Source organism: Aythya ferina (genome assembly GCF_964211825.1).
Source record: "Aythya ferina genome assembly, chromosome: 3".
In the NCBI taxonomy this organism is placed as follows: Eukaryota; Metazoa; Chordata; class Aves; order Anseriformes; family Anatidae; genus Aythya; species Aythya ferina.
The window spans coordinates 30,106,822-30,130,628 of NC_140298.1; the positions used below are offsets into that span (position 1 = coordinate 30,106,822).

The 23,807-nt window shown below is 37.1% G+C and overlaps 1 protein-coding gene across 5 annotated transcripts in view; it reads left to right on the forward strand.

The window, feature by feature from the left end:
• The window catches only part of SPAST (spastin), a 31,904-nt gene extending 11,530 nt beyond the window's left edge, over positions 1-20,374 (forward strand). For 4 of the 5 annotated variants that reach the window (XM_084512471.1, XM_084512472.1, XM_084512469.1 and 1 more), the window contains 13 exons: positions 5,591-5,778; positions 6,558-6,691; positions 6,989-7,082; positions 9,968-10,042; positions 11,316-11,387; positions 11,894-11,969; positions 12,536-12,627; positions 13,335-13,414; positions 14,210-14,252; positions 14,909-14,988; positions 17,224-17,294; positions 18,119-18,159; positions 19,229-20,374. In XM_084512471.1, coding sequence (XP_084368597.1) covers positions 5,591-5,778; positions 6,558-6,691; positions 6,989-7,082; positions 9,968-10,042; positions 11,316-11,387; positions 11,894-11,969; positions 12,536-12,627; positions 13,335-13,414; positions 14,210-14,252; positions 14,909-14,988; positions 17,224-17,294; positions 18,119-18,159; positions 19,229-19,351 — 1,169 coding nt within the window. In that variant the 3' untranslated portion in view covers positions 19,352-20,374. Of the gene's footprint in view, positions 1-5,590; positions 5,779-6,557; positions 6,692-6,988; positions 7,083-9,967; positions 10,043-11,315; positions 11,388-11,893; positions 11,970-12,535; positions 12,628-13,334; positions 13,415-14,209; positions 14,253-14,908; positions 14,989-15,443; positions 15,607-17,223; positions 17,295-18,118; positions 18,160-19,228 lie in introns of those variants that run through there. The other variant, XM_084512473.1, reaches the window with a different exon arrangement.
• Positions 20,375-23,807: the final 3,433 nt, after the last annotated feature.

The following is a 23,807-nucleotide window of genomic DNA, read 5'->3' on the forward strand; positions in this document are numbered from 1 at the left end:
CCTGTTAAAACTGTTACTTGAGTTACTTCCATTTGTCAGTAAACAAAAAAAAAAAAAAAAGCATTAGTATCTACTGGAGATGAAGAAACACTCTGCCTGCTGCTGGTTTCGGAAAAGCTTAAGGCTGTGTCAGATGGGTGCTGCAGAGTCCCTCTCTCAGGAGTGTAGGCTGAGAATCCTTCATATACTCAGCTCAGTGGGAACTGAGAGGAGGCAGAATGAGTGATTAATTTCAGCAAGACGTCCAGAGGCTTGTTCCATTTCCATTTGCCATTTACCTTGCAAAAGCTAAATTTTGGTTTCATAACATGTGGAAGTCCAGATGTTTACCCAAAGTACTGAACTTTTCCTGCAGGTTTTAGATCCCTGCTAGGGCCGGAAAAGACAGCCTATTAATTGTCCTGTGAATTCTTTTTAAGAGGTTCTTGATGCATTCTCTCTCTCTCTCTTAGTCTTGTTTATGTTGGTGCTGTGCTTACTTCTTGAAGTATTAGTTCTGCTTCAGTCCGTTAATTGTTTTGCCATTGTGCTTCCTTAATGCATCTTGTATTAAGGATGGTGTTTTTCACACTGACAGCTGCACTTATTTAAAAGAATGCAAAATACACAATAAATCCTTAGAAAAAACATAACAAATAAACCAGCAGGTCACTTGGGATTGGATTACTGAGAAAGCAGAGGTACTAAGACAGAAGAGTCAGGTATAAGGTTCATTTTTCTGTCTCTGTGAAGTATTACCTGTGCTATTGCCTAATAAAGCTGGGCTTTTGATAAGTCTAGCATTTCAGGAGGTATGACGTACAGTCATTTGGGTTTAATGTCAAGAAGGGGCCTTTTTGCAGAAGGACTGAAACATAAGAAATGTTTTCCTTTATTTGCTCTTAAAGCTGGGACTCCTTACAGCATCTTTTTGCAACTTAATTCTGCCTGGTATTATATTTTTACTTTTATAGTGCACAGTTCTTACATTTCCAGAGTGTTACTGATTTGAGATTCATGCTTCTTTCAAGATACTATTTCTATCAGCCTTCTAGATAAACATACTTGATTCTAGCAAATGTGACTAACTATCCCTGTCGTCTTCATTCACCGCTTTCTAACTGAACTGAACACTTGGAAATTCTTCTTGAAAATGTGTGTTATGGGAGTTCTGTAAAACTACGTTATAGCCGTATCACCTGCCCTACAGCTGCAGGAGACTATACAGGAACTTGTCTTAGGAGTGATAACAAGTAGCCTCAACCCAAAGCTTTATCTTGGAATAAGTATTTTTTTAATATCCATCAGCCTTGAATCAGATGTAAAACTAGCTGTCTTGAATCAGATGTAAAACAATTTATCTGGATCTCTTTCTTCAGACATGCTTGTTTTCCTTTGTGTTGTGTTTGTTTGTTTTTAGTGTTGTTGTTTTTAAGGGAGGTGCAGAGGATTATACCAATCTTGCCAAAGGCAATACAAGATTGTTAGTGTTGGAGTAATTCCAGTATACCATTTTACATTTCACCCATAAATCTCAGCATGATATGCAGTCAGCAAAGGTGTGATATTTCTCTTAATGATAAAGTTAGTTTGGCACAAATAACTAGTGTTTATTTTAGTTTTCACTTGGTAAGATTTGCTAGTATCTCTCTAATGGTGTGTATATATTGGCAACGTTTTTTGAGTTGTTGCAAAAATTCAGCAATTAATACTTAGGGTTTTTTTTTTTTTTAAGGAGTTTCCCAAAACAGGAAAACAAATAGCAATAAAATTGGTTTTAACACCATAACCTGGTAGTAGATGTTTGGCTGACATGGCTCTGCCAACTGAGAAAGGAAGACAACTGTATCCCTGAGTGGTGTAGTTATGCTACCATTGAAAATACGGAACAGGTTCTTGTTAGCTGCTGAAGTTCTGTGTTTTTTTATTACTTGAATACTTGAAAAATCTGAATGCTATCTTAGAAGAAATTATTATTTTGGGTGATATTGTAAATGTCAATCCTGTATAATATTGGCTTGGAATTGCTGCATGAATTTTGCTATGCAGTATTTGCAGAAAACATGTAGCTATACTTCTTAATTTTATATATATATATATATACATAATAACTACGTACATTTCTAGTCCAGTCTGTTTTTGTTTTTTTTTTTTCCAACTTGGGGTCCACAGACCACAAAGGAAACTTTCTTAGTCACTCTGTATGTTATCAATAGCCATATGCAGGGAATTCCTGAGGAATATTCCCTGATGATTTTCAAGGTATCACAACTAAAGGCTGGAAACTGTTCTGCAGTGTTGGAATCGCTGCTGCTCATTTTTATGCTAACTTTTTTTTTTTGATGTTTAAGGACTTGAAAAACAGCAGAAACTTCTTCATTTAGACAGGTGTTAATAGGTTTTAGATGCATAAAAGAAAATATAACTGGGGTGCTTTTAGAAATGCGGAGCATACTGTTATCTTGATTAAATAAGCTAGAGCTGCATGCTTCACAGAATCACAGAAATGTACGGATTGGAAGGGACCTCAAGAGATCATTGGGTTTCCCTGATTATTTCTTTGTTTCCAGGGGTGTAGTTTAACCAACCTTCTGTGAAAGTTGTTCAAATATATCCTTGGTTTGTCTTTAAAAACAGTTAAATATAGTAAATGAATTTTAATGTTCCTTTCTGTAAGGGAGCTTGGAATTAGGCATGTATGTCTGCAGCTTATCACAGTTTAACCAGCAGAAAACCTCACCAAAAATGATGCTCTTTGCTTGTTTGTGACTTCTGATGTGTATATATATTTGGATGGAGGATTAAGATTGCAGGGCTGTTTTCAGGATCAGAGAGTGATTTCTGTATGATCTAGTGGCATTTGCCAGAAGTCTTAAAATAAATTACTCTGTCCAGTCAAGAATGGGAGAGTAAAAGTAAAATGTTCAATCTCTGATTACTCTCCCTTGTAAAGCAATAGTTTTACTATTTACAAAAACAATAGAATTGTTTAATGATTTAAATACACTTGAAATACAATGCTCTCTTTTTGTGATCTCTAGGGCCTTCTTTACAATTTTATATGAAATAGTGAAACATTTGGTGAAAGGCTGCTAGAGATACTACAAAGGTTTTATGGCCTCTTGCAGCATATATTAGCTTTAAAAGTATGTAGCTGAAAAATAAGGAGAAGACATTTTACATAATGAAGCTGTAGGGGCCATCAGTCTGACAAGTGACATACATACATTATTAAACACTTCACACTTCATAAATCAGTAATCTTAGGTAGCCTTTCATTTTGAAAAAGTTTGATCATGCTTTTTTATTTACCCCTTCACTGAGAATTTGTTTATAAAGCAGAGAATGCCGACGGAGTCGAAACTGAACGCCTGTGTTCAAGTCCAGTTCTTCAGCATTTCTTTCTGTGTTCCCCTGTATATTCTGTGACCACAGAATATATGTGAGCTTAGTGGGTTTGATTCCTGCAGGTACAAGTAGAGAAAACAATCACTTATTTTTAAACCTTTCACACTTCCCTTTCTGGGAGAAAGAAATTATAATTTGCTTTGAAAATTTTGTTTACCCTTTTTTGTTCTTCCCGTGTTTCCAGCTTCCTGAATTACTCCTTATCTGTGCAATTTCTGTGATACTAAAAATGGCAATGTGTGCCTGTATTCTTCTTAATAGGTGGGGAAAGTTCTGGAAAAGGGTGATAATTGAGCAACGTGTTGGGGTGAAGGAGTTAAGAGAGAAGTTATTTTAGCTTCTTGAAGCCTTCCCATGTTGACTTCACACCAGCTGTGCAAATGGAACCTTAAAAAAAAAAAGTGCCTTCTTTTGATTAAATTGGGCAAGTCAAAAGCAGTTGGGGTTTTTAACAGATTAATAAGCTGTGTTTTGAACTTGAGTTACTAAGCATGCCCAATTTGAAGAGCTTTTGACTTGGAAATTACTGTGCAGGAACAGCTAAGTGAATTTATCAGCTCCAAATCTGTGTGTGATTTGGTCAAGTAGCTGCTTCTTGGAAGAAGTCACATCAGACCTGTAAGATAATAGTTAAATGTATTCTTCAAGTTCCCCTGTGTTTTGTGTATTGATGCATCTGCATTATTGATGATAACCCCTGCAGAGTTTCTTTAACTCTCCAAAGGGGTAGATTTGTTACTGAGAGAAGGTTTTAGAAGATTGTTAGCCAAGTAATTCATCACATGGACAACTGCAGACTGTAAGGATTTGCTTGTGGTAATATGACTTTGTTTAAAGAGGCTGAAAACGTGGTAATAACTAATTTGCCTTTTTATGGTAACTCTTTGAAGCATTTTTACTTGAATTTTTAAGCAACTGTCAAAGTGGTATGGCATGGCTTTCTACCTTAAAGTATTTTTCACTAAACTGCAATTTTGTAAACAAAAAAATCTTCATAGAGGTGTTAGTCACCTTAAAAATCAGTTTTTGGCCAGTTGTTAAACAAGACCAATTGAGTTTCAGATTTCTAAAATCATACTGAAGAAACTTGTACCTAAAGTCAGTCCTGAGCTTCCTTACCTCTGATGCCATATTTCTCTACCTAATCATAAGGTTTCTTAATCCCTTTTAAAGGATATAAAATAAGGCAGTGTTTACAGTTTTCACTGCAGACAACAGTACTGTACAGAGTCCAGTACTGTGCTCCCAGCACACAAAAAGACAATCAGATGGTGCACTCAAATCATGAACAATTCGCCTGACCAGGCTGTGTGCTTGCTTCTTACCTCTCGATGTTCTACACTTGCCAGTTCTGAGCGAATGGACCTTATTGCATCATGTATCCCAGGTGGAGAACATAGAAATCAGGCCACTTCATTTGCTCTAGACCAAAAATGGTCTTCGGTAGCTTGATCGCCTGTGGCCAGTACGTTAAATTACACGTCCCCAGATGAAAGAATGAAAAACCTTCCTGCTCCATCACAGAGGTTGGAGCAAGTATAAGTATGAATGGAATGAGTGGTGATGTTTCAGTTCGGTGGTGTAAAATCTTAAAACTTTATTTGAAGTGTAGGAAGGGAATCCGTCCATTCAAGTTTACTACTTGAGATTGCTGAAGTGAAACAAAATTGTAAGCAAAAGCTTTCAGTAGTTGCTTCCAGGTATAGCTATTTTAATTTTCCCAACTTCAAGTTCCACAGTAAAACTTGTGTGTGTGGAAGGTGCTGGACAGTGTTAGCTAGTGCCTGAAGTAACTAGCCTGCTAACATCACTTAATGAACAAACAGTCTGAGTCTCAAACAGCTTGAAATTTGCTGTTTTATTATAGTGATTGTTTATAGAAATTCTGGGGAAGAAAAATCTTCTGGCTGGCATTTTAATGACTTCTGTCTTAAGAGAGAGATGCTATTCTTTCCTTGCTACACAACTTGGGTGTCCCTAGCTTTTGTAAGCTGGGTTTTGAGAGCTCCTTAAAAAAAAAAATACAAAACTTTAGGATGAATTTACAATTAATATATCCTTGAAAGTAAGAAACCTCTTCAAAAATTTGTATTATTCTGGTGTGATAGTGTACTATCTGTCAACAGCACTATCTTCAAGTTAGGATTGATGGTGAAGGTACAAATGCTAAAAATGCTCTAATAACATTTGGTTTTCTTTATAGAAAGTGGAGCAGTTCCAAAAAAGAAGGATCCCTTAACACACACAAGTAATTCCCTTCCACGTTCAAAAACTGTTGCAAAAACTGGATCCACAAGCCTTTCAGGTCACCACAGAACACCTAGCTACAGTGGGATATCGACTGCTCCTGCGTCTAGACCAGCAGTAAACCCTACAACTTCAACTCACAAGGTATGGTGACAACAGATAGAGCGCTATATGCTGGGGGAGCTGATGTAAAATCAAGAACAAACCCTGCATTTATTGCTTTTGTGGCAGCATTGCATTGGTGTGATAGCAACAAGATTTTAAGGAAAAACGAATGACTAAAACCCTAAATTTTTGGACAAGCCTTTTGAAGTAGGCTGCACAGTGGATTTTAGAAATCGGGGGCATTGGGTGGCCAGGTGGGCAAGTGGAGTTGAGTTGTAATGACAGTAGAAGCGTTAATACTTTGTTCTGAAAATTGCATGGGAAGCTGAGGAAAACTGAGCTGGGATAAAAATAAATGATACTCCCAGTTATGTAGAAGGTGGAGGGAAGGGAGGAAGTAATCTCTTGGTCCAGACCTATAGATTTTTGCCCACATGTTCCTTCTCCAAAACATGCATGCCTAGGTTGTATTGCAACCATATAGAAAAGTAAATGTAATTTAAATTATGGTTGAAATACAAAAGTAAATTCTGTACTAGTAAGAGGAAAAAATGCTGTATTTCTTTTGCCCTATTTGTTTCCTTTTCCTCCTTATTTCCCCACCCTGTCCTACCCCTACAGTAAAGTAGAACAAAGAGTAGAATGTGCAGACAAGAACATCAATGTGGTTACATGTTACTGTTTCTATAACCTGATGGCTTTTAAGTGGCCTGCTGTCAAAGTACTGCAGCAGTAGAAATTCTCGTTTGTAGATATTTAGCATCTGAAACAACGTGCTTAAAAAGTATTAAGTTGTTTTTTATTTTTCTCCCCCCAAGGCTGTTCCTAAAAATAGCAGAACAAATAAGCCTTCTACTCCTACCCCAGCTGCTCGAAAAAAGAAAGACATGAAGATATTTAGAAATGTGGACAGTAATCTTGCCAATCTTATCCTGAATGAAATTGTTGATAGGTAAGTCTGAAGATCAGTAGTCTTTTTCAGAGCAGAAAACCAGTTCTTCATTCAACAAAATCCTGGTGCTCTTGAAATGAAAAATTGCACTTCTTGTTTGTTTCTTTTTTTTGGTTACCTTGTAAAATGAAAGAAAATTCACATATGAAATGCTTATTTTTTGAAATGCATAACAGTGTAAGATGTAGATTTCCTCAAAATAGTTCTTTATAAATCGTCAAATACATTAAATTAGTCAGCTGCAGCTGAAAAGAGTATCTCATTGTTAGGCTAATTAGTATTCCATTTCTTTGTTAGTGGGCCAGCTGTCAAATTTGATGATATCGCAGGACAGGAACTGGCTAAACAAGCCTTGCAAGAAATTGTTATCCTTCCTTCTCTTAGACCTGAGGTAAGCAGCTTGGTATTGTTATTGCTCTGACAATCAATGAAATTTGTTGTTTAACACACAAAGTGGTGATTCTGTTACGCTATCTTTGCTGGTTATGGTCATTATCTATAGTCAGTGTAGCAGAAAGTGACCGAGGAACAGCTTCAACACCCACCACTCAAAACAAACAAACAACAACAAGCAAAAACCACCTGAAAATTGGTGAGGCTGACTGTTCCAGATAACTATAGCTGTGTGTGTGGAAGTGTAGAGGACAAAGCTCAGAACTGGAAGAGTGAAACATGGGAGATTGCATAGGTGACTTACCTCATGGCATTATCAGATTTAGAAAATATTAATTTTTTATTGTGGTCAGTTCTCTGGATAATCTGAACAGCCTATTCACAGCAGGAAAGGATGCAAGGAAGTACAGCAGTGAACAAGTATATTGAAGTGTATAACATCTGAGGGTAGATTTGCTTTTTACTTGGCTGAGTGGAGATTAGTTATTTAGGTTTTTGATTAATCTATTGTAGGTGGTACCCAAATTACTTTGACTACTCGGATTGAGGTCTAGCCTATATTACATTGGAATTCTGAGCTTTTTTTGTGTGAAGTTAGTGGTTTCCTATAGTTGCTGCACTTGCTAGAAACTCTTGCAGAGACTGCATGCAGTGCTTTACTGCAGCGCTGATTATTCAAGTGAAATTGCCATTTGTTCTTTGTTTCTGGGGAGTCTTTTGTGACATTGGCTGGTGACTGGAGTTGCTCTCTGCTCTTCCTGTTCCATGTAATTCAGTTTCTGGATTTGAAGTGTGGTGGGGAAGAAACTTAAAGCTGGCATTGCATCAGAGGAATACCAGACCCATGGGAAAAAAAGCTTTGGCATTAAATATGCATGCTCAGGTGTTCTCACACAGAAGGCAAATGTCATTATACCGTCTCTGTTATTACAGTGCTTTAGTATGTAAAGTTGGTTGTTCAGTAACGCCAGTACAATGAGCTCTGGGTGGGAAGGACTTTGAAATGTGAGCCTTGGAATAGTTATGACTCTTTCAATAATAGTTGCTGTTTTCAGTAAGATCTCTTTCATAATAGTGTAGTTAGCAGTGGATCCGATGTTGGTGTAGGTTGAGATATAACAAGTACAGAGAATCCTATGAATTCTTAAACTTCATTCCCTGGAGGAAAAAAGGCATTTTTTTTCTTGTAAGCAAACATGGTAAATGTGGCAACTATAGGGGGGTTATTTAATCAATTAAATAGTACTTCAGTTTTAACCTCAACATTCTTGTTTAAACAAACCAATTAACAGTATTTTTGTAGGAGAGAAAAAACTGAGGTGAATGAATATGCTGGCTAGAGATGTGATGGCAACCATTTCAGCAATAAGATGCCAATAAAACAGTAGCAATTAGTTCAGACCATATTTAATATTAGTCTATTAATAAAAACTTCAAAAGCTTAGTGTTTCTCAGTGATAAATAACAGTTGTAGGTTAACTGTATAGGAGAAGATAAAGGTGAGAGTTGTAAATTTGGTCTGGAATATCTGAAAATGGTAGAACTCTGAAAGAACAATTCCTAATAAAAAAGAGTGAGGAGGGGGTGCATGGAAAGCAAAAATACAGAGTCATCCAGGTGAATAAATCGTTGGTGCAGGTGGTATGTATTAGTTACCATGTTAACATGTTCCTGTGCCCTGTTTTTAGGGATCAAGCACAACAAGCAATGCTGTTTCTAATGAAATAATAGAGAAAATCCATGTTGGTTGGTCATGTTATAGAAACACTAAGTTGTTAATAGAACCATTTCTGATGTTGGATAATGAGGAAAAGGAGTGTCTGTTGCCAGTGGGCTTCAGACATGGTGCATATATAAGTGCCTCCATACTGTCCATTCTCTTTGTTTATTGGAATTATTGGAAGCTAGAATGGAGGAATGAGAGTGAAGCCAAAAACAGAACTCTGAAACTCTTGAAAGTGGTAAAACAGGCTACAGAAAAAACAGATGCATTGTGTGAGAAAGCGTGCACTTGCTTTCTGTGATGGGAGGTATGATATGTGCAATATCGTAGTGTAGGAAAAATGAATCCAGTGCGAAGTGGGAGTGAGGAGATTATCAGTGGAATTTGGAGGGAGTAGGTGGTGGTGAAGTAATACTTTAAATACCCTCAGGTTAAGGCGTAAGTCTTCAAGATCTTCATTTAAAAAAAAAAAAAAGATGAAGTGGTTTTTCTATGTGGAGTTAATAGGAACACTGCTTTTACCCTCCTACTGCACACCTGCATGTGCACACTGCCTCACATTTTTACATGGAATTTGTTGCTTTAGCCTGATAGGCTGGTCTTTGGGAATATATTACTGCCTCTTCTGCTCCTTTCACAGTGTGTCCATGCCCAAAATGATCATGGTGTAATTTAACCATTGTGTGAGAGATGATAGGCACCTGCATTAGGGCAAGTTAGTAATAAAATGTAGAAATTCCCTAAAAATACATACAGCTGGAGAACTGTTGCTATCATTGCCAGTGTAAGCCATTCCTTAATCTTTAGTCATTTTCTTATAAAGGTATATCAGCATTTCTTTATGTCATCCCCCAGCCAAGATTAAATGGCTTGCTTTTGGATGCAACAATCATCACTGTTGATAAAGCAGAATTGTGATCCTAGGATTTAAGCTAATTGGAGACTGTTAATATTGGTAAGGCTTTGAAACAGACTTTAGGATTTCCTTTGGTATTTAATAAAACTCATATTTTTTCATAGTTTTACAAAAAAAAATAAATTAAAAATCATCGTCACGAGTTCTCCATTTAGTGATCTAGCCAAGTGTTTATATATTTATGCTAAGTTTCTCTAGCACTTCAGTGCTTCCAAGGTAATTTATGATTATGTATTTTTTAAAGTTATTTACAGGACTTAGAGCTCCTGCACGTGGACTGTTGCTGTTTGGCCCACCAGGAAATGGGAAGACAATGCTGGTGAGAAAACTCTACTGCATGCATGAGTTGGTGGGCTTAGAATGTAACCATGTGGGGTGGCTTTCAGTTTTTCTGCACTTGTTTTTCCAAGTAACCTTTATGTTGCGTAATTTAGAACTACTCTTAAAGTGCCATCTTTTATGGAAAAATTTAGATGTATTGTGCTTTAACTGGGAAGCTTGTTGGCGTTATGTCTGTACATTGCTCTGTGAATGCTGTTAGAACTTCTAGCAGAGCTCCTCCAGCTGTGTATGTGGAAAAAATGTAATGTCTAAATTTCATTTTCAGAGAGAATGAAAGTAACATGGTTAATTGTTTGTATAAAGCAGCACTTAAAAATAGTCTGCTCTCCACTAAAACACAGCAGAAATGTGAGTATTTTTTGGAACTGGGGAGAGAGCACAGTAGCAAGAAAGGAGTTGTCTGCCTTCCACACCGCTGTGTGAAAAATGCAAGTGCTGGAGAACTGCCTGGCTCCTTGTTTTACAGCCTGATGTGCAGGGTTGAGGGAGCTGGAGTGAAATGGCTGTGTAGCAGCCAGGGAACACTGTGTGTCCTGGTGCAGCTGAGCTAGGCGCATCCTCCCGCATCACGTGGCAAGCTGCAGCTGCACGCTGCCTTTGCTGAAGCTATGAAACACATGAGCAGGAATGCTGAGCGGCTCACTTAGGCTCTTCTGTTAGGTTTACCTATTGGAACTCAATTGGTAATCAGTTCAAAACAAACAAAACCCACAACCCTCACCTCACCCCTGCCAAAAAAGCCCAGTAAAACCAGGGAACCATAACTTCTTGAGTATGGTGAGGCTGTTAAGGAAGAAGGTAATGCATTCTGGCTGAACTGATTCTTTTTTCTAGCTTTCCTCTGAAAGCAGTTTTTGTATAGATGGGATGAGGAGGAAAAAATAATAATTTTAACGTGGCTCAATTCAACTGCTATCCTAAATTACCACCCTAAATAAGTCAAAACAGTTTTGAGTGCCTTCTCATGATACATTGAAAGAAGTTGGAGACCGGTATTCTTCAGTAAGCAAGTTGTAGTTGGCTGTGGAGATATGATTAGAGAAGTGTAAGGCAGTCTGGAAAATTCTATAGTGGTTCAGCTGCTTACGTATTCCTATTTGTAAGCGGCCTGTACAGAAGTTCTGTGAAGCATCTACAATGTATTCCCTCTGAAGGAATAGGGGTTTTCAAAGCACTGCTAAGAATATCAGTGAGAGCTACAGAGGTCTTGTCAATTTGATGTTTTAAAAAGTACTTCTTTTCTGTCTTAGGCCAAAGCGGTTGCTGCAGAATCCAATGCCACTTTCTTCAATATAAGTGCAGCAAGCCTAACTTCAAAATATGTAAGTAAATTGTATTAATCTGAAAACACATGTGCTATAGTTGGGGCTTAAGAAGGCCAGGACTTCTGACAAGTCTTTGAACTGGTTGCATATAGTGAATATGAAGTCCTTAGAGAAGTGACTTGTGAAGTAAAAACAGTGGTTTGTGCTTGTGATAACTCAGTGTCAAAGGCTTTTTTTTGCAGTTCAGGATGATACTGGCTGTGATACGGAGGAGTGGTGGTTGTTTTTTTTCTTTTAAGAAAATAATGGTCTAAGATCTCTCACGATTTAGGTACCAAAACCTCTTGATGTCCCAACTGGAATCATAAGTGAAGTTGTGTTATACACTTTTTTTTTGTCTTAAATATAACACTCAGCTACTGGCAACCTAGCTAGGCATGTACTAGCGGGTTAAGTGTGTTTGTTTTGTCAGCATATTTTTTTTTCTGGAAGTCCTTGTGTTAGGGGTCCTCTAATAAATGCTTTCTAAACTCCTTCCAAAAAACAGTTTATTGTTGTTTCAGGTGGGTGAAGGCGAGAAACTGGTGCGTGCTCTATTTGCAGTGGCAAGAGAACTTCAGCCTTCTATAATTTTTATTGGTAAGATGTTAAACGCTGTTGACCTTTTGTGTACTTCCTTAAACATTTTGACGACTTAAGTTTGAATTGCCAGGTGAACTACTTGGGGTAATTCTGTAGTGTAAAGGCAATGTCTTGGTTATGATATGCTGGCTAATCAGTTCCAACAGAACATGTTAGATTGCTACTGTTTTAGTGCTGAGAGGGGAAAAAATAGCACCACGAACACACAGCCTTTACTACCTTTACAGAACAAGATCATTTTAATGTTAAACTTCAAACACAAAAATAGGCTTTGCTTGTCCTGAGTTACAGTTTATTATCCAGCAGGATTTTTTTATCTGATCTATGGTTTGTATTGCATATTTAAATGACGACGCACAGCAGCATGGTAAGTCTAGTCAGAAAATTTGACAAGCTTTTAATGTCTGCTTATATATTAAAGATAGATGTGTCTGTCTCCTACAGAAAAAAGAAAATTTGATCTTTCTTGCTGGAGCCCTATATTAGTGAAAGAACTTAAGGAGCTATGAAGACTTCAGTGTTGTCTGCATAACTAAGGTGTATTTCTTCTGTTGTTTTTTTAGATGAAGTCGATAGCCTTCTGTGTGAAAGACGAGAAGGTGAACATGATGCCAGTAGGCGTCTAAAAACAGAATTTTTAATAGAATTTGATGGCGTAAGTATATAGTCCTAGGTGTTGCTTGATTTAGCAGAATTGGCCAACATAGTAGATGCCAGTAGAGGTTGCAGATGAAGCACAAATTCTATTTAGCTGTTTTTTTCTCCAGTGTCCCCACACCACCCCCTTGGCTGGCAAACTTTTTTTTTATTGCTGTTAGTTTTTTGCCTGCGTACTACAATGTTCTGGAAAATTTGGTCTGGGTTGAAAGGTAGGAGACGGTAATCTGGAGCTGAAATAATGGGTTGAACAGAGAAAAGAGAGGAAAGGATAACAAATGGCTATAATAAAGGAACTTTGAGAACAAATTATTTTACAGAGCAAGGACACTTGGGAGGGTTAGGCAGAGGTGAATCTTTGTTTGCAATTGCATGTTTCTTTTTGGTAAATAGAAGAGAATCAAATGAGTTTTAACTAGTATCCTTTTTTTTCTTTAAGGGATCTGCATCATAAAAGTGCACTTTGTTAAGGGGTAACGTGAGACTTAAGTGATAATTTCAGACAGACTAGTGCAGATCATTGGTATACACAATTTATTAAAATTTTTTACTTTTTTATTATTATGCCCTTAAAATATTATTTATATAAAAGCCAAGTTAATTGCCTTTAAAAACAGTAAAATCCCATCAGTGCACTGAATGCATAACAAGTCACTAACTAAATGATGTTAACTGAAAGCTGTCTTGCCTTTCTGTGTTATGTAGGTGCAGTCTTCTGGAGAGGACAGAATACTTGTGATGGGAGCAACAAACAGGCCACAGGAGCTTGATGATGCTGTTCTCAGGTATCAAAACGTCTCTTCTCTTCTTTGAATGCAATCATATGATGCTTGTTTTATGAACAGCAGGTTTTGATGTTTAGTATCCTGCTTGTTCTAAGTCTTGGACTAATTAGGCAAAATTGTTTTGGCAAAAGAAAATTATTTACCTTCTCAAGGAGGTGCTTGTCTCTTCTCTTTTGGGATACATCTGTGCAAGGATGGCAGTCTTCCTGTTGTCTAACGCAGCAGTGCCTGTGGAGACTAACTCAGCGTTTTCTAACTCTCACATATCTTACATACTGCTTCTTTTATGTTCGGAACTTAATGACAGGCTGAAGAAAGAAATGTCATGAATGAAATCTAGTATTTCTTCCGTGCAAATATTGGACTTTCAGTGTCACCTGTGGTTGAAGATCTTGCTGTAGATTTGCCTTAGGACTTTTTTTTTGCTGCAAATTCTCATATTTGCTTCTCTTCATTTTTGATTGAGGAAAATAGGCACTGTCTGAACAAATGAATTGCATTTTTAATAATTCAAAAGTCCTCCTGTGAGGAGATGCTTCATTTATTTATTTATTTATTTTTGCTGGTAGTCAGTGATATATTTACCTTTAGATTGTTTTCTCTTTGGAAGGAGTTTCATGACTTCAAGAAGAGTAAGGTGACACCAGCAGCTCATGCATGTTATTTGTTTAATTTGTAGTTCTACTCTCTAGAATTAGATTATGTAAGTGAAATTGACATATCTATCAAACCTAGATCTGTATGCACCACAAAACAATAGAAGTGCATGTGTTTATATATGTGTGTTTTTCCTAGACGATTCACTAAACGGGTATATGTATCTTTACCAAATGAGGAAGTAAGTATTGGTTTCCATGTATTTTCTTCAATTTTAGATCAATTGTATTTGAAAGAAAAACAAAACAATCCCCCAAAAAGCATTTTGTACATTATCCTTAACTAGCCCTAATGGATGACTGTTGTTTTTTTTTTAATTTAACTTCTGACCCAGCTTGGCCATATACACTGTGTTTTAATTCTGGCAACTACGTTAATCAGTTGCGTTTTTCTACCCTTGATATTAGCAAATCTGGTAGTATCTACTTAGCTAGTGCGGTGTTGCCTTACATACAGGCAGGCATTGACAAGTCTGAAATATGGCATGCAGAAGCAGGTTTGTTTGGCTAGGGGAGTGTTTATTGCAAAAGATGAAAGTAGTTCTCTTAATATTTTTTTGCTGAACAGCAATTTAGGGCTTTTGATGAGGATTGTAACATTCTTATTATTTAGTGCCTTTTTAGAGCAAGCATGACCCTTGTCCTCATTATTAGCAAATCCCTATCTCTTCCTCTGGGGAGATTATCGTGTACAGTCTAATCCACAAAAGCTCTATAGGCAAGTTTAAACCAGTGAAGCGCAAAAGCTAACCTGACAAACAGATAGTTCTGTTGTTGCAATTTTGTGTATCATAAAAATCAGTTTTTACATATAAATCTGTTTTCTTTTTTTCTTCAGACAAGGTTGATTTTGCTAAGAAATCTTCTAAGCAAGCAAGGAAGTCCATTGACCCAAAAAGAGTTGGCACAACTAGCTAGGTAAGAATTCTGTAACTATACTAAATAAATACTTATCTACTAAATTCATTCAGACTTTTATTCATTCCAAATGTAACTGATGTTGTTGATCATACAAAAGTGATAAAACTTACTGTCAATGCATTAGATGTATTTTAGGAAGGTTTCAGGCTGTAGGAAATTGTTTTCCTATACCCTTGTATACATGTGTGCTTGTTTTTTCCCTGTACTAACTGGTTAGGCTTCTGATGTTGAAACATGCTGTTCTGTACTTCTTTCTGCGGAGATGAGAGGGAGATGCTTCTCTCCACTAATCCCTCAGGCAGTCCAGCTCTCCTCCATGATGCAAATACTGGTTTTGCATTGCTTATGCATTTCAAAAGCAACTTTTCTTTGGTTGTCTGCTGGGTTTATTAAAGATATTACCAACATAACAGAGCAAGCACTGGATAATTTTAGGTTCTTCTCAATTTCAGGTATGTTTGGAAAAATGCAAGTTAAAGGCCTTTCCTATGACAAAGCTAAGTGTTGTGTTTTGTTTTTCATCATTAAGGTTGACACAGCAGTGCTGTTCTCCATCTTCAGAAGCAAATGTAGTGGGTGTGAAGGAAGGTAGACTAACAAGTAGGTAAAGTGCCTTGGGCAGGAAGGAGTAAAAACTGACTGTGAGTAACCACATATTCAAGTGGATGTACTTCAGTCTCTGTTTCTGTTTGTGGTAGTACACAAGAGGCGAGTACACTACTGGGTGTGGCATTTGTCAGCCTCTTAATAATGTTACAGAAACTTGGCGTATAATCCACCTGAATAAGTACTCTGTAATTCAGGGATGCTAGCTGAGGCCATACTTAGGCTGCAGTGATAGCTAGCTGGAGGAAGAAGGCAGTGAGTTGTATTCTAACTGCAAATTTACACACCAAATTACAAATGCAACTTAAGTACACTTCTTCTGGAAGAATTTAGACAAAAGACCAAAGTCAAGAGCCTTGTGTGTTCCATCTCATCTTTTTTTCCGCTCCAGAAGAAACAGGAATTTAACCTTCTTTATGATGCTGTGAACTTCCTTCTCTCCTCTGCAATTCCTTGTAAACTATAACATTTAGTTATCTCCAGAAGACAGGGCTATGAAGTTTATTATAGAATATCCCAATTTGGAAGAGACCCACGAGGATCATTAAGTCCAACTTCTGACCACCTAAGAGTTAACCCAAATGTGAGCGCTGTCCCAACACTTAGAATCATAGAATCACTTCTTTGAATTGTTTTTTCTTTTTCTTTAGGTAATCCTTACTTCTTTTCACCTGTATTAGCAGTATTTGTGGCTTCTCAGTTCAGTGGAGAGCTTTAATCTTTGAAATATTTAAGGCTTCAACATGGGAATAAGTTGACAAGTTAGACTTCGGCTATGAGAGAGAACTGTTTTCCATTGTGTACACTGTAGGAGGCAGTTTCGGTTCTCTACTAAGATGCAGACTGCCAATCCTGAGAATTGCTTGCCAAGTACATTGAGAATATAGTCTATCTTACTGAGTATTCAACACTGGAAAAAGGTCTTCCACCAAAATTAATGCTGTTTGTACTGCAGCTTGCTAAGCAACAAGGTGCTGCTCTTCAGACTTGTAGTTACTCTGCTGAATTAATAGAATGTTTTCTTTTCTGGCATCCACTAGTCAGCTCCTGCTGTTGCTTTCCACAAAAGGCATACTGTGAAACTATCACTTTCAAACCCAAACGCTATTAGATTTTTAGTAATGCCTGCTTTTACCCTTTGTATGGCTCCAGTGTCGACCAGAAGTTTTATTCAGAAAACTGGTCACCTGATCAAATCATCATAAATGCGTGGTATTGGATTCTCATTGTATTGATTTACAGGACAGTTACTTTTTGGTTTTATACTCATCTGCAGCAAATCGTGACAAACTGGTGGTAGGACATTCTTGTAACAGAAGTAGTAACGTTCTTGGGGTTAGTTTTCATCTGCAAATCTTAGTTGGCTGCTCTTTTTACTTTCCTTAGCAAATTATGCAGGACTTGAATATCTGTACCTAAATTTAAGCTAGAGAAGACTTTTAAATATAAATCACCTAAGTTGAATGCACTTGTCGGTTATTAATGTGGTTTATTGAACTCGCAAAACCAACATTTTAATAGTATTCTTTTTCTGATTAAGTAACATGTTAACCATGTGTAATTAAAATATTTAAGCATTTAAAGCTTTTTATTTTTCCTTTCTCCCTACTTTTTGCTTTTACAAAGAATGACAGATGGATACTCTGGGAGTGATTTAACTGCGTTAGCAAAGGATGCAGCACTGGGTCCTATCCGAGGTAAGCTGGATGGCTTTATATTTAGGCTTTGCAAAAACTCAGTGCCCTTGGAGACTTTGAAATGTTAATTTAGAGTGGTTGATTAACAATGTATGCATTAAGGTATGCAGGCTTTACTTTGGCAAATCAATTCCCATGCAAGTCCATTTTGAGAAGAGACTGCATAATGTTTCTTCCACCTGTTCCTGGTTTACAAATAAAACGTTTTTTAAATGTCTTTAATGTCAGCCTTGGCAATCCCATCTATGTTTCTTTTTCCTGTGCCCTCAGAGCAAAAAGTGTGCTGTAATATGTTGATACCATAACAGTATTTCAAGTAGAAAACTGTAGAATGGTGAAGAGTGATAGAATGATTAGAACACCCCCAGCCCCCGTACTGTGTATGGCAAGATGTAATCTTACGTGCGCTGCCTGATTTGATTTTTATATGCTTGGCTAATGGTAGCTTTCAGTTCCCTGAGAATTATGCATGTTTTCAGGCTGGGGAGGGTTGTAGATTCCAGGAATAAAATGGTGGAGCGCAGCTGTTATGTTTGGATGGTGTTCCTGTACTTTCTGAGGAAGGAAGTAGTTCTGCCTAATGCCTTGTACAATATCTGCAATGAATCAGTGTGGGAGGAGCCTGGGTAGGAGTTGATAAATGGGGAGGAAGGAGAGGAGAAATATCACAGTCCTGTACAGGAGGTTATGTTGAGGCAGGGGGAGGTATAAGTCATAGCTGTGGTTTTTTTTTTTTTTCAGGTTAAACTACTTCTATCATGCTTTAGCTCACAGAAGTGATGAGTTTTCCTATGAAACTCAATGGTCTGTCTTTATTTTTACAGAATTAAAACCAGAACAGGTGAAGAACATGTCTGCCAGTGAGGTATGCTATTCCAGCAGTTCTGTTTCCCCTTTTGAATGGAACGTATGCTCAGCAGGCATTTGTCATGTAGTCAAATAGTGATTGAGAAGAAAACTCTGTGCTTAGATGTCCGAGGTTCTTTGCATGGTTTTGGTTATCACACTTAGGAGCACCTCTTTCTGATAATAGGCTTCTGCTTTTCATAGTATCAGGTAACTGCCCTATCTTTCTCTCACACTGAATTGCAACTTCATGTTACCTTCCAGATGATGTCAGAGGCATGACTTTCATTTTCTTGGTGTTACTCCCCCAAAACCTTCCTGGAATTATTACATCAAATTATTATTTTTTTCCCAGCTTTACATAAGACAAGTCATCTTAGGAAGAATGTCTGAGTGATTTTAAAACAGATCTGTTTTTATTTATAAACATAAAGAAAAAAGAGATTAGTCCTCTATATAAAAATTTCTTTTCAAAATGTACGTGGAAACGACAGTTATGTAGGGAAAACTATGAAGAACTTTATTTCCATGTTGCTTTCTACATTAAGCCTTAGAGCATGGCTAAGGCTACAAAGACATGAAAGGATTTCTTCCAGGAAGAACAGTCCCTTTTTTGTGAATGCAAGTTTCCCTCCCATAGTTTGGAAACTCCAGTCCCAACAAAACCTGGGGGATCTTCACCAGTTGTAATGTTAATACTTGTTTAACGATGAGACTGCTCTTCCATGCACTTTGCTCATCTTCCACCTACTCTCCTGGTCTGCAGAGCTTTACCACAAAGACTTTAAAAAGTCACATGTCCAACTACTCTTCACTCAGTCCTGTGCCCTAATAGGCACTGGCTTGCACCACCTAGTGGAATAGGAAGTAGTAACACAGTTTCATATGCTATTAAGTCTGACATGACTACCAAATGTTACAATAAAACTCTAAATGCTGATAATCTTAATTTACAAAAGACTTATGTGTCAGATCAGATGAAGCATCCCTAGAACGTTGTTTGTTAAAAGTGAATACTAAATTACTTCGTGAATAAACTGAAGGGCATAAACCACTTGTGACCTAGAGGTATTTCACTTTTCTTTTAGATGAGAAATATCAAATTATCAGATTTCACCGAGTCGTTGAAGAAGATAAAGCGCAGTTTGAGCCCTCAGACCCTGGAAGCATATATTCGCTGGAACAAGGACTTTGGAGATACCACAGTGTGAAACACGACTTGCTGTGAAACAAAGTGCTGCCTGAGGAGCAATTGGTACAGGCTACTGGAAAGCAAACAGTTTACAGGACTTTACAGATCTTTAAGTATCTGCATTAAAACTTGAGAGCAAGAAGAAATTATATAATGTGAAATGTGTTCATCAAAGCCTCCTTACCATTTAGGGAGGATTTACACACTGTAAGTAAGAGCACAATAGGACTTGGGATAAGATTCCTAGCAATCTGATCATAGTTTGAACAATAATATGTGTATTTTGTTTCAGCTAGAGGGCTCTGATGATATTTATCATTGGATGACCTTTTCCTTATGTTCTGTGTGTTATCTTTGTTTTTAATTTTGCCATGACACACTAATGTCTGGCTTTCTTCCTGACAACTACTAATTTACGGTTGGATTTTTGTAAACTTCGGCTGTTTTTGACTTTTTTTACCCTTAATGTGCCAAATAAAACAATTTCCCTATGCAAAGACAAAGAACAGCACTGGGAGATTAAGATTATTAAAATGTAAAATGCAGCTGGTCTGTTATTATTTGTCTTTTTGTTTAGTTGTAATGTGACTGCATTGTTCACAGAACAGTTTTAAAAAAGACCTTTGATAGCAGAACAGCAAAAAAGCGTATAAAACCAGTTCAAACTGTTTTTAAAAAAAAAAAGACTAAATAAAAAATAGACTAAGACATTCATTTACTGGCAGTATTTTCTCTTCATGCATTTTGTAACGCTTCCATTGGTAGAATGTTAGCTTACGCTTATGGTGTATGACTTGAAGCCCAGCTGATGTCTGAGAGAGTAAGTGATGCTAATTGTCAAGTTTGAGAAACAACGTGTTTCTACTTTGTATTTTGGTCTGGTCTGGTTACAGTAATTGAAAGTAAAATTTCCATTGTGATAACTTTTTTTAATCTACACATGTAAGCATTAAAACAAGGCTACATGTTTAATACACGGCACACATTAATGTTTTTATAGCTTTCATATGTTTTGGATTATGTATTAAAGTATGAAACACTCGACTGATCTGCTTTTTTAAAAGAAACTGCATCTTTGTACAAATACTTGGTTTTTTATTATATAAATGACAAGCTTTTAGAAAAACACAAGTGATAGCCTTTAAATACTGTAATAAAGGAAAACATCCTTGCCTTTACTTCTAAAGGCCTGACATCTTGTTTACAAATTCTGCATCAATTAAACACTGAGATGTTTGTAAGGCAGAATACTAGTTCCTTGTTAGAACAGTTTTAAATTAAAAAAAAAAAAAAGACAACTCTCCAAACTTAGTGATGTTACAAAGTTGCATATTGTTTACAGTTGTTTTTAACTAATTTGATTTATTTATTTTGTTTGCTCTTGGTCTTAACAGGAAATTTTGTTCTTAGCTTTTCCTTATTTTTTTTATTGGTAGGAGTAAGTCTCAAATATTTCTGGGACTACTCATCTGAAAAATTGACTATATATAATATATTTTATATATGTGAAAAAGACATAGCTGATGCAGTGCAAATATAGTAATACCAGCAGAGGACTCAGTGCTTACTGTGTGGTATTAGGTAAAAAAAAAAAAAAAAAAATAGCAGAAGCTGTATAAAAATTGAGACACACACGCAATATGTTTGGTATTCTGTTTTTTGAACCAGGGATGCTTTTAACTTATTTCATTGTTTTTAATATAAGAGAAGATTGTGTTACACTAGTATGCCTTTTGAAATAGTCTAACCAAACCAATTCTAGCCTTCTAAGGGTATGACTCTATAAAATGTATGTCTGGTGTAAATGAAATGTGATTTCTGTTCCCCTGATTCACCTTCCTGGAGAAGTAAGAAATGTTAAAAGATTTCAGTTTCTCAGATCTCATGTCTTGGTTGCTTTGCCTTAGTTCTGTCTTCAGTAGAGTATCTTTGTCTAAGATTCCTGGCTGACTTTATATGTATTTGTCATAGACTTCGTAGTGCTAAATACAGATACTATTTTATTACCATCTGCCAAAAAGCTAAGTAAGGCCCCCAGTCTTCCCATTGGTATAGTTTGTAAATTTTCACTGAGATCCTTAGCAAATGGGGACCTCTAAAACCAGAAGCGTTACCTTCAGTGTTCTTAAATATTCGTTATCAAACTCAATTTTCCTTCATTTAATTTTGAGGAATATACTGGTATTGATTTCAAATATGTGTGTTGGCATGTGATAGGTACCTGAAGAGTAGGGACAGAGCTTCCCATCTGCTAAAACAGTAGCAGCATGCAGCACGAAGGGTCGTAAGTCTGAGCTGCTACCTCAGAAAGAAATTAGTCCTTTCACTTGTTTGTATGACCAGATTGTGTCAGGAGTCTCTGCGTGATGTTGTACTGCTTTTTGGTACCTATCCTGCCCGGATTGTTTCCTGCCTAATGGCTGAACCTGAAGCTCTATGAATGACTCCTGAAATGCAGTAATAAGAACTTAATCTTGTTCTGCAACATCAATTTGCCCCACAGCTGCTGGATTTTAAGTCCATGGCCAAGTGCCATTGGGTTCATAAATTGCATTTACACCCTTTTCTGAATAGTGTCTTTGAATAATAATTATGTTCCCCTCAAGGTGTTACATCACATTTTCTGGTTTCTTGTGCTACATATACTAATTCCCAACACAGTGATTTTCATCTGCATGCTAGATTAACCGTGTATGAAGGATCTAAAAACAAAAAAATCCATAAATCTATGGTATTTTTATATAGAACTTCACAACCATATTTGCCATAAAATCAGATTATGTTCTAATACATAATTTTGAATTAGCACAGGATTATCAGGACAGCAGCCTGGATGTTTTAGGATTGCATTACCTCTCTATTGCATTAACTCTCTAAACTGTCTTTATTTTCTTCATTTTCCTGAACCTGCCCATTACTAATGAATGAGTGACTTGACCTACTTCTTTGAGATGATTAGGAAGCAGCTTGTCTGGCCCTCTGCATGTGTTTTACTGATGTAAAATTTAACAGTCCTGACTGGAGGGAAGGGGAAAAAAAAAGTAGAACAAGCCCCTTTTGTTTTTTGACAACCTTCCTTACACATCTTTGCCTCTTATTAAGCAGGAAATGCCTGTTCTGTGCTTCTGCCTGTTGGTAACAAAATGTGCTAAGGCAGAAGGTTACTGCTTCTGGTGGCAAAACAGTAGGGGGGGAAATATGAAGCACTGTATGTATGCTCTTCCTTAAAATGAGAGTATCTCGTGTTATGATGTTCCCTTTATTAATGTTGACTCTTGTGGAGAGTACATGAAACTTATACTGGTTCTCTTCATGTGGCTAAGAAAATAATATGGAACATGAAATAGAAGCTGAAACCTTGAACTAGGATATTTATGCACATAGTCTATTCTGCTCTCTCTTAGATTTATGGAGTTCAGTACATTAGGAAGAGGTTTCAGGGCAGAATGCTTATCTCTGACTACATCAGAAAGTCGGGCACTAATACAGTTTTGTTGAATATGGCCCTGCAAATTGCTTTATGTAGATAACAAATGTGATAGCAACACTTGAAAACTGAGAAGAATGGAATCTCTGAATGGAGAAGGAAGTGCTTGTCACTGCACGAATTAGAGGCACATGCTGATGACACTGTTAGACTCTCTTGAATGTGATTAAAATGATGGTTTTTATGCATACAACTTCCTGTGACAATTAAACTTACCTTCTGGTGTAGAATAAGTTTCTGTTGTTTTGTTTTTGTTGTTGTTGTTTTGTTTTTTCCTATTCTAAACAAGCAGGTTTTAGCACCGGTTGGCACTGCTACAGGGTACACTTTGTGAAATTTCAGTATAAGGCACCACCGGGAATACTGAAGCCAGATATGTTGCCAAATTTAACTGAAATATCCGTTCTGCAACTGATATGGAAAGCACCATTCTACTTAAGACTTGCTTAACCATCTGTGGTGAAACTTCGTGCCCTAGATTTGTCTACTGCTTTCCTACCCAAGACAGGGATAATGCGTAGTTGTGCCTAAGATAAGTTTAGCTTTTCTAACGCTTTAGCGATGCTTCTGCATGTGGCAGCTCTGGGAGATGGCAAGCACTGGCACTATTGTAGGTTACAGACCTTCACTGATTCTGTAGCAGTCTTAGGCTCCTATATTTTTAGTATCGGGGTCCTCTACCAGCTATCAGAAATAGAATGAAATGTGGCAGGCAGGTAGTACATGCAAGAAGTTACTTTGGTCATAGTGCTAATTAGAGGCAGTTGCTGATTTCACTGTTAGATTCTCCTGAGCTGCGGTTCAGTGTTGAAGGATGTTGTTTCATCTACTTGAATTTCCATGCTTGGAGTAACTGTTGGTCATCCTAAGAGATGACCAGTAGATTTTTTTTTTTCCTTTAAATACTGTAACTGTAATTTAACAGGATGTTGAAGTAAACTTTAGTTTCCTACAAAGACAGGATCATCTAAAGTAAATGTGTATTACG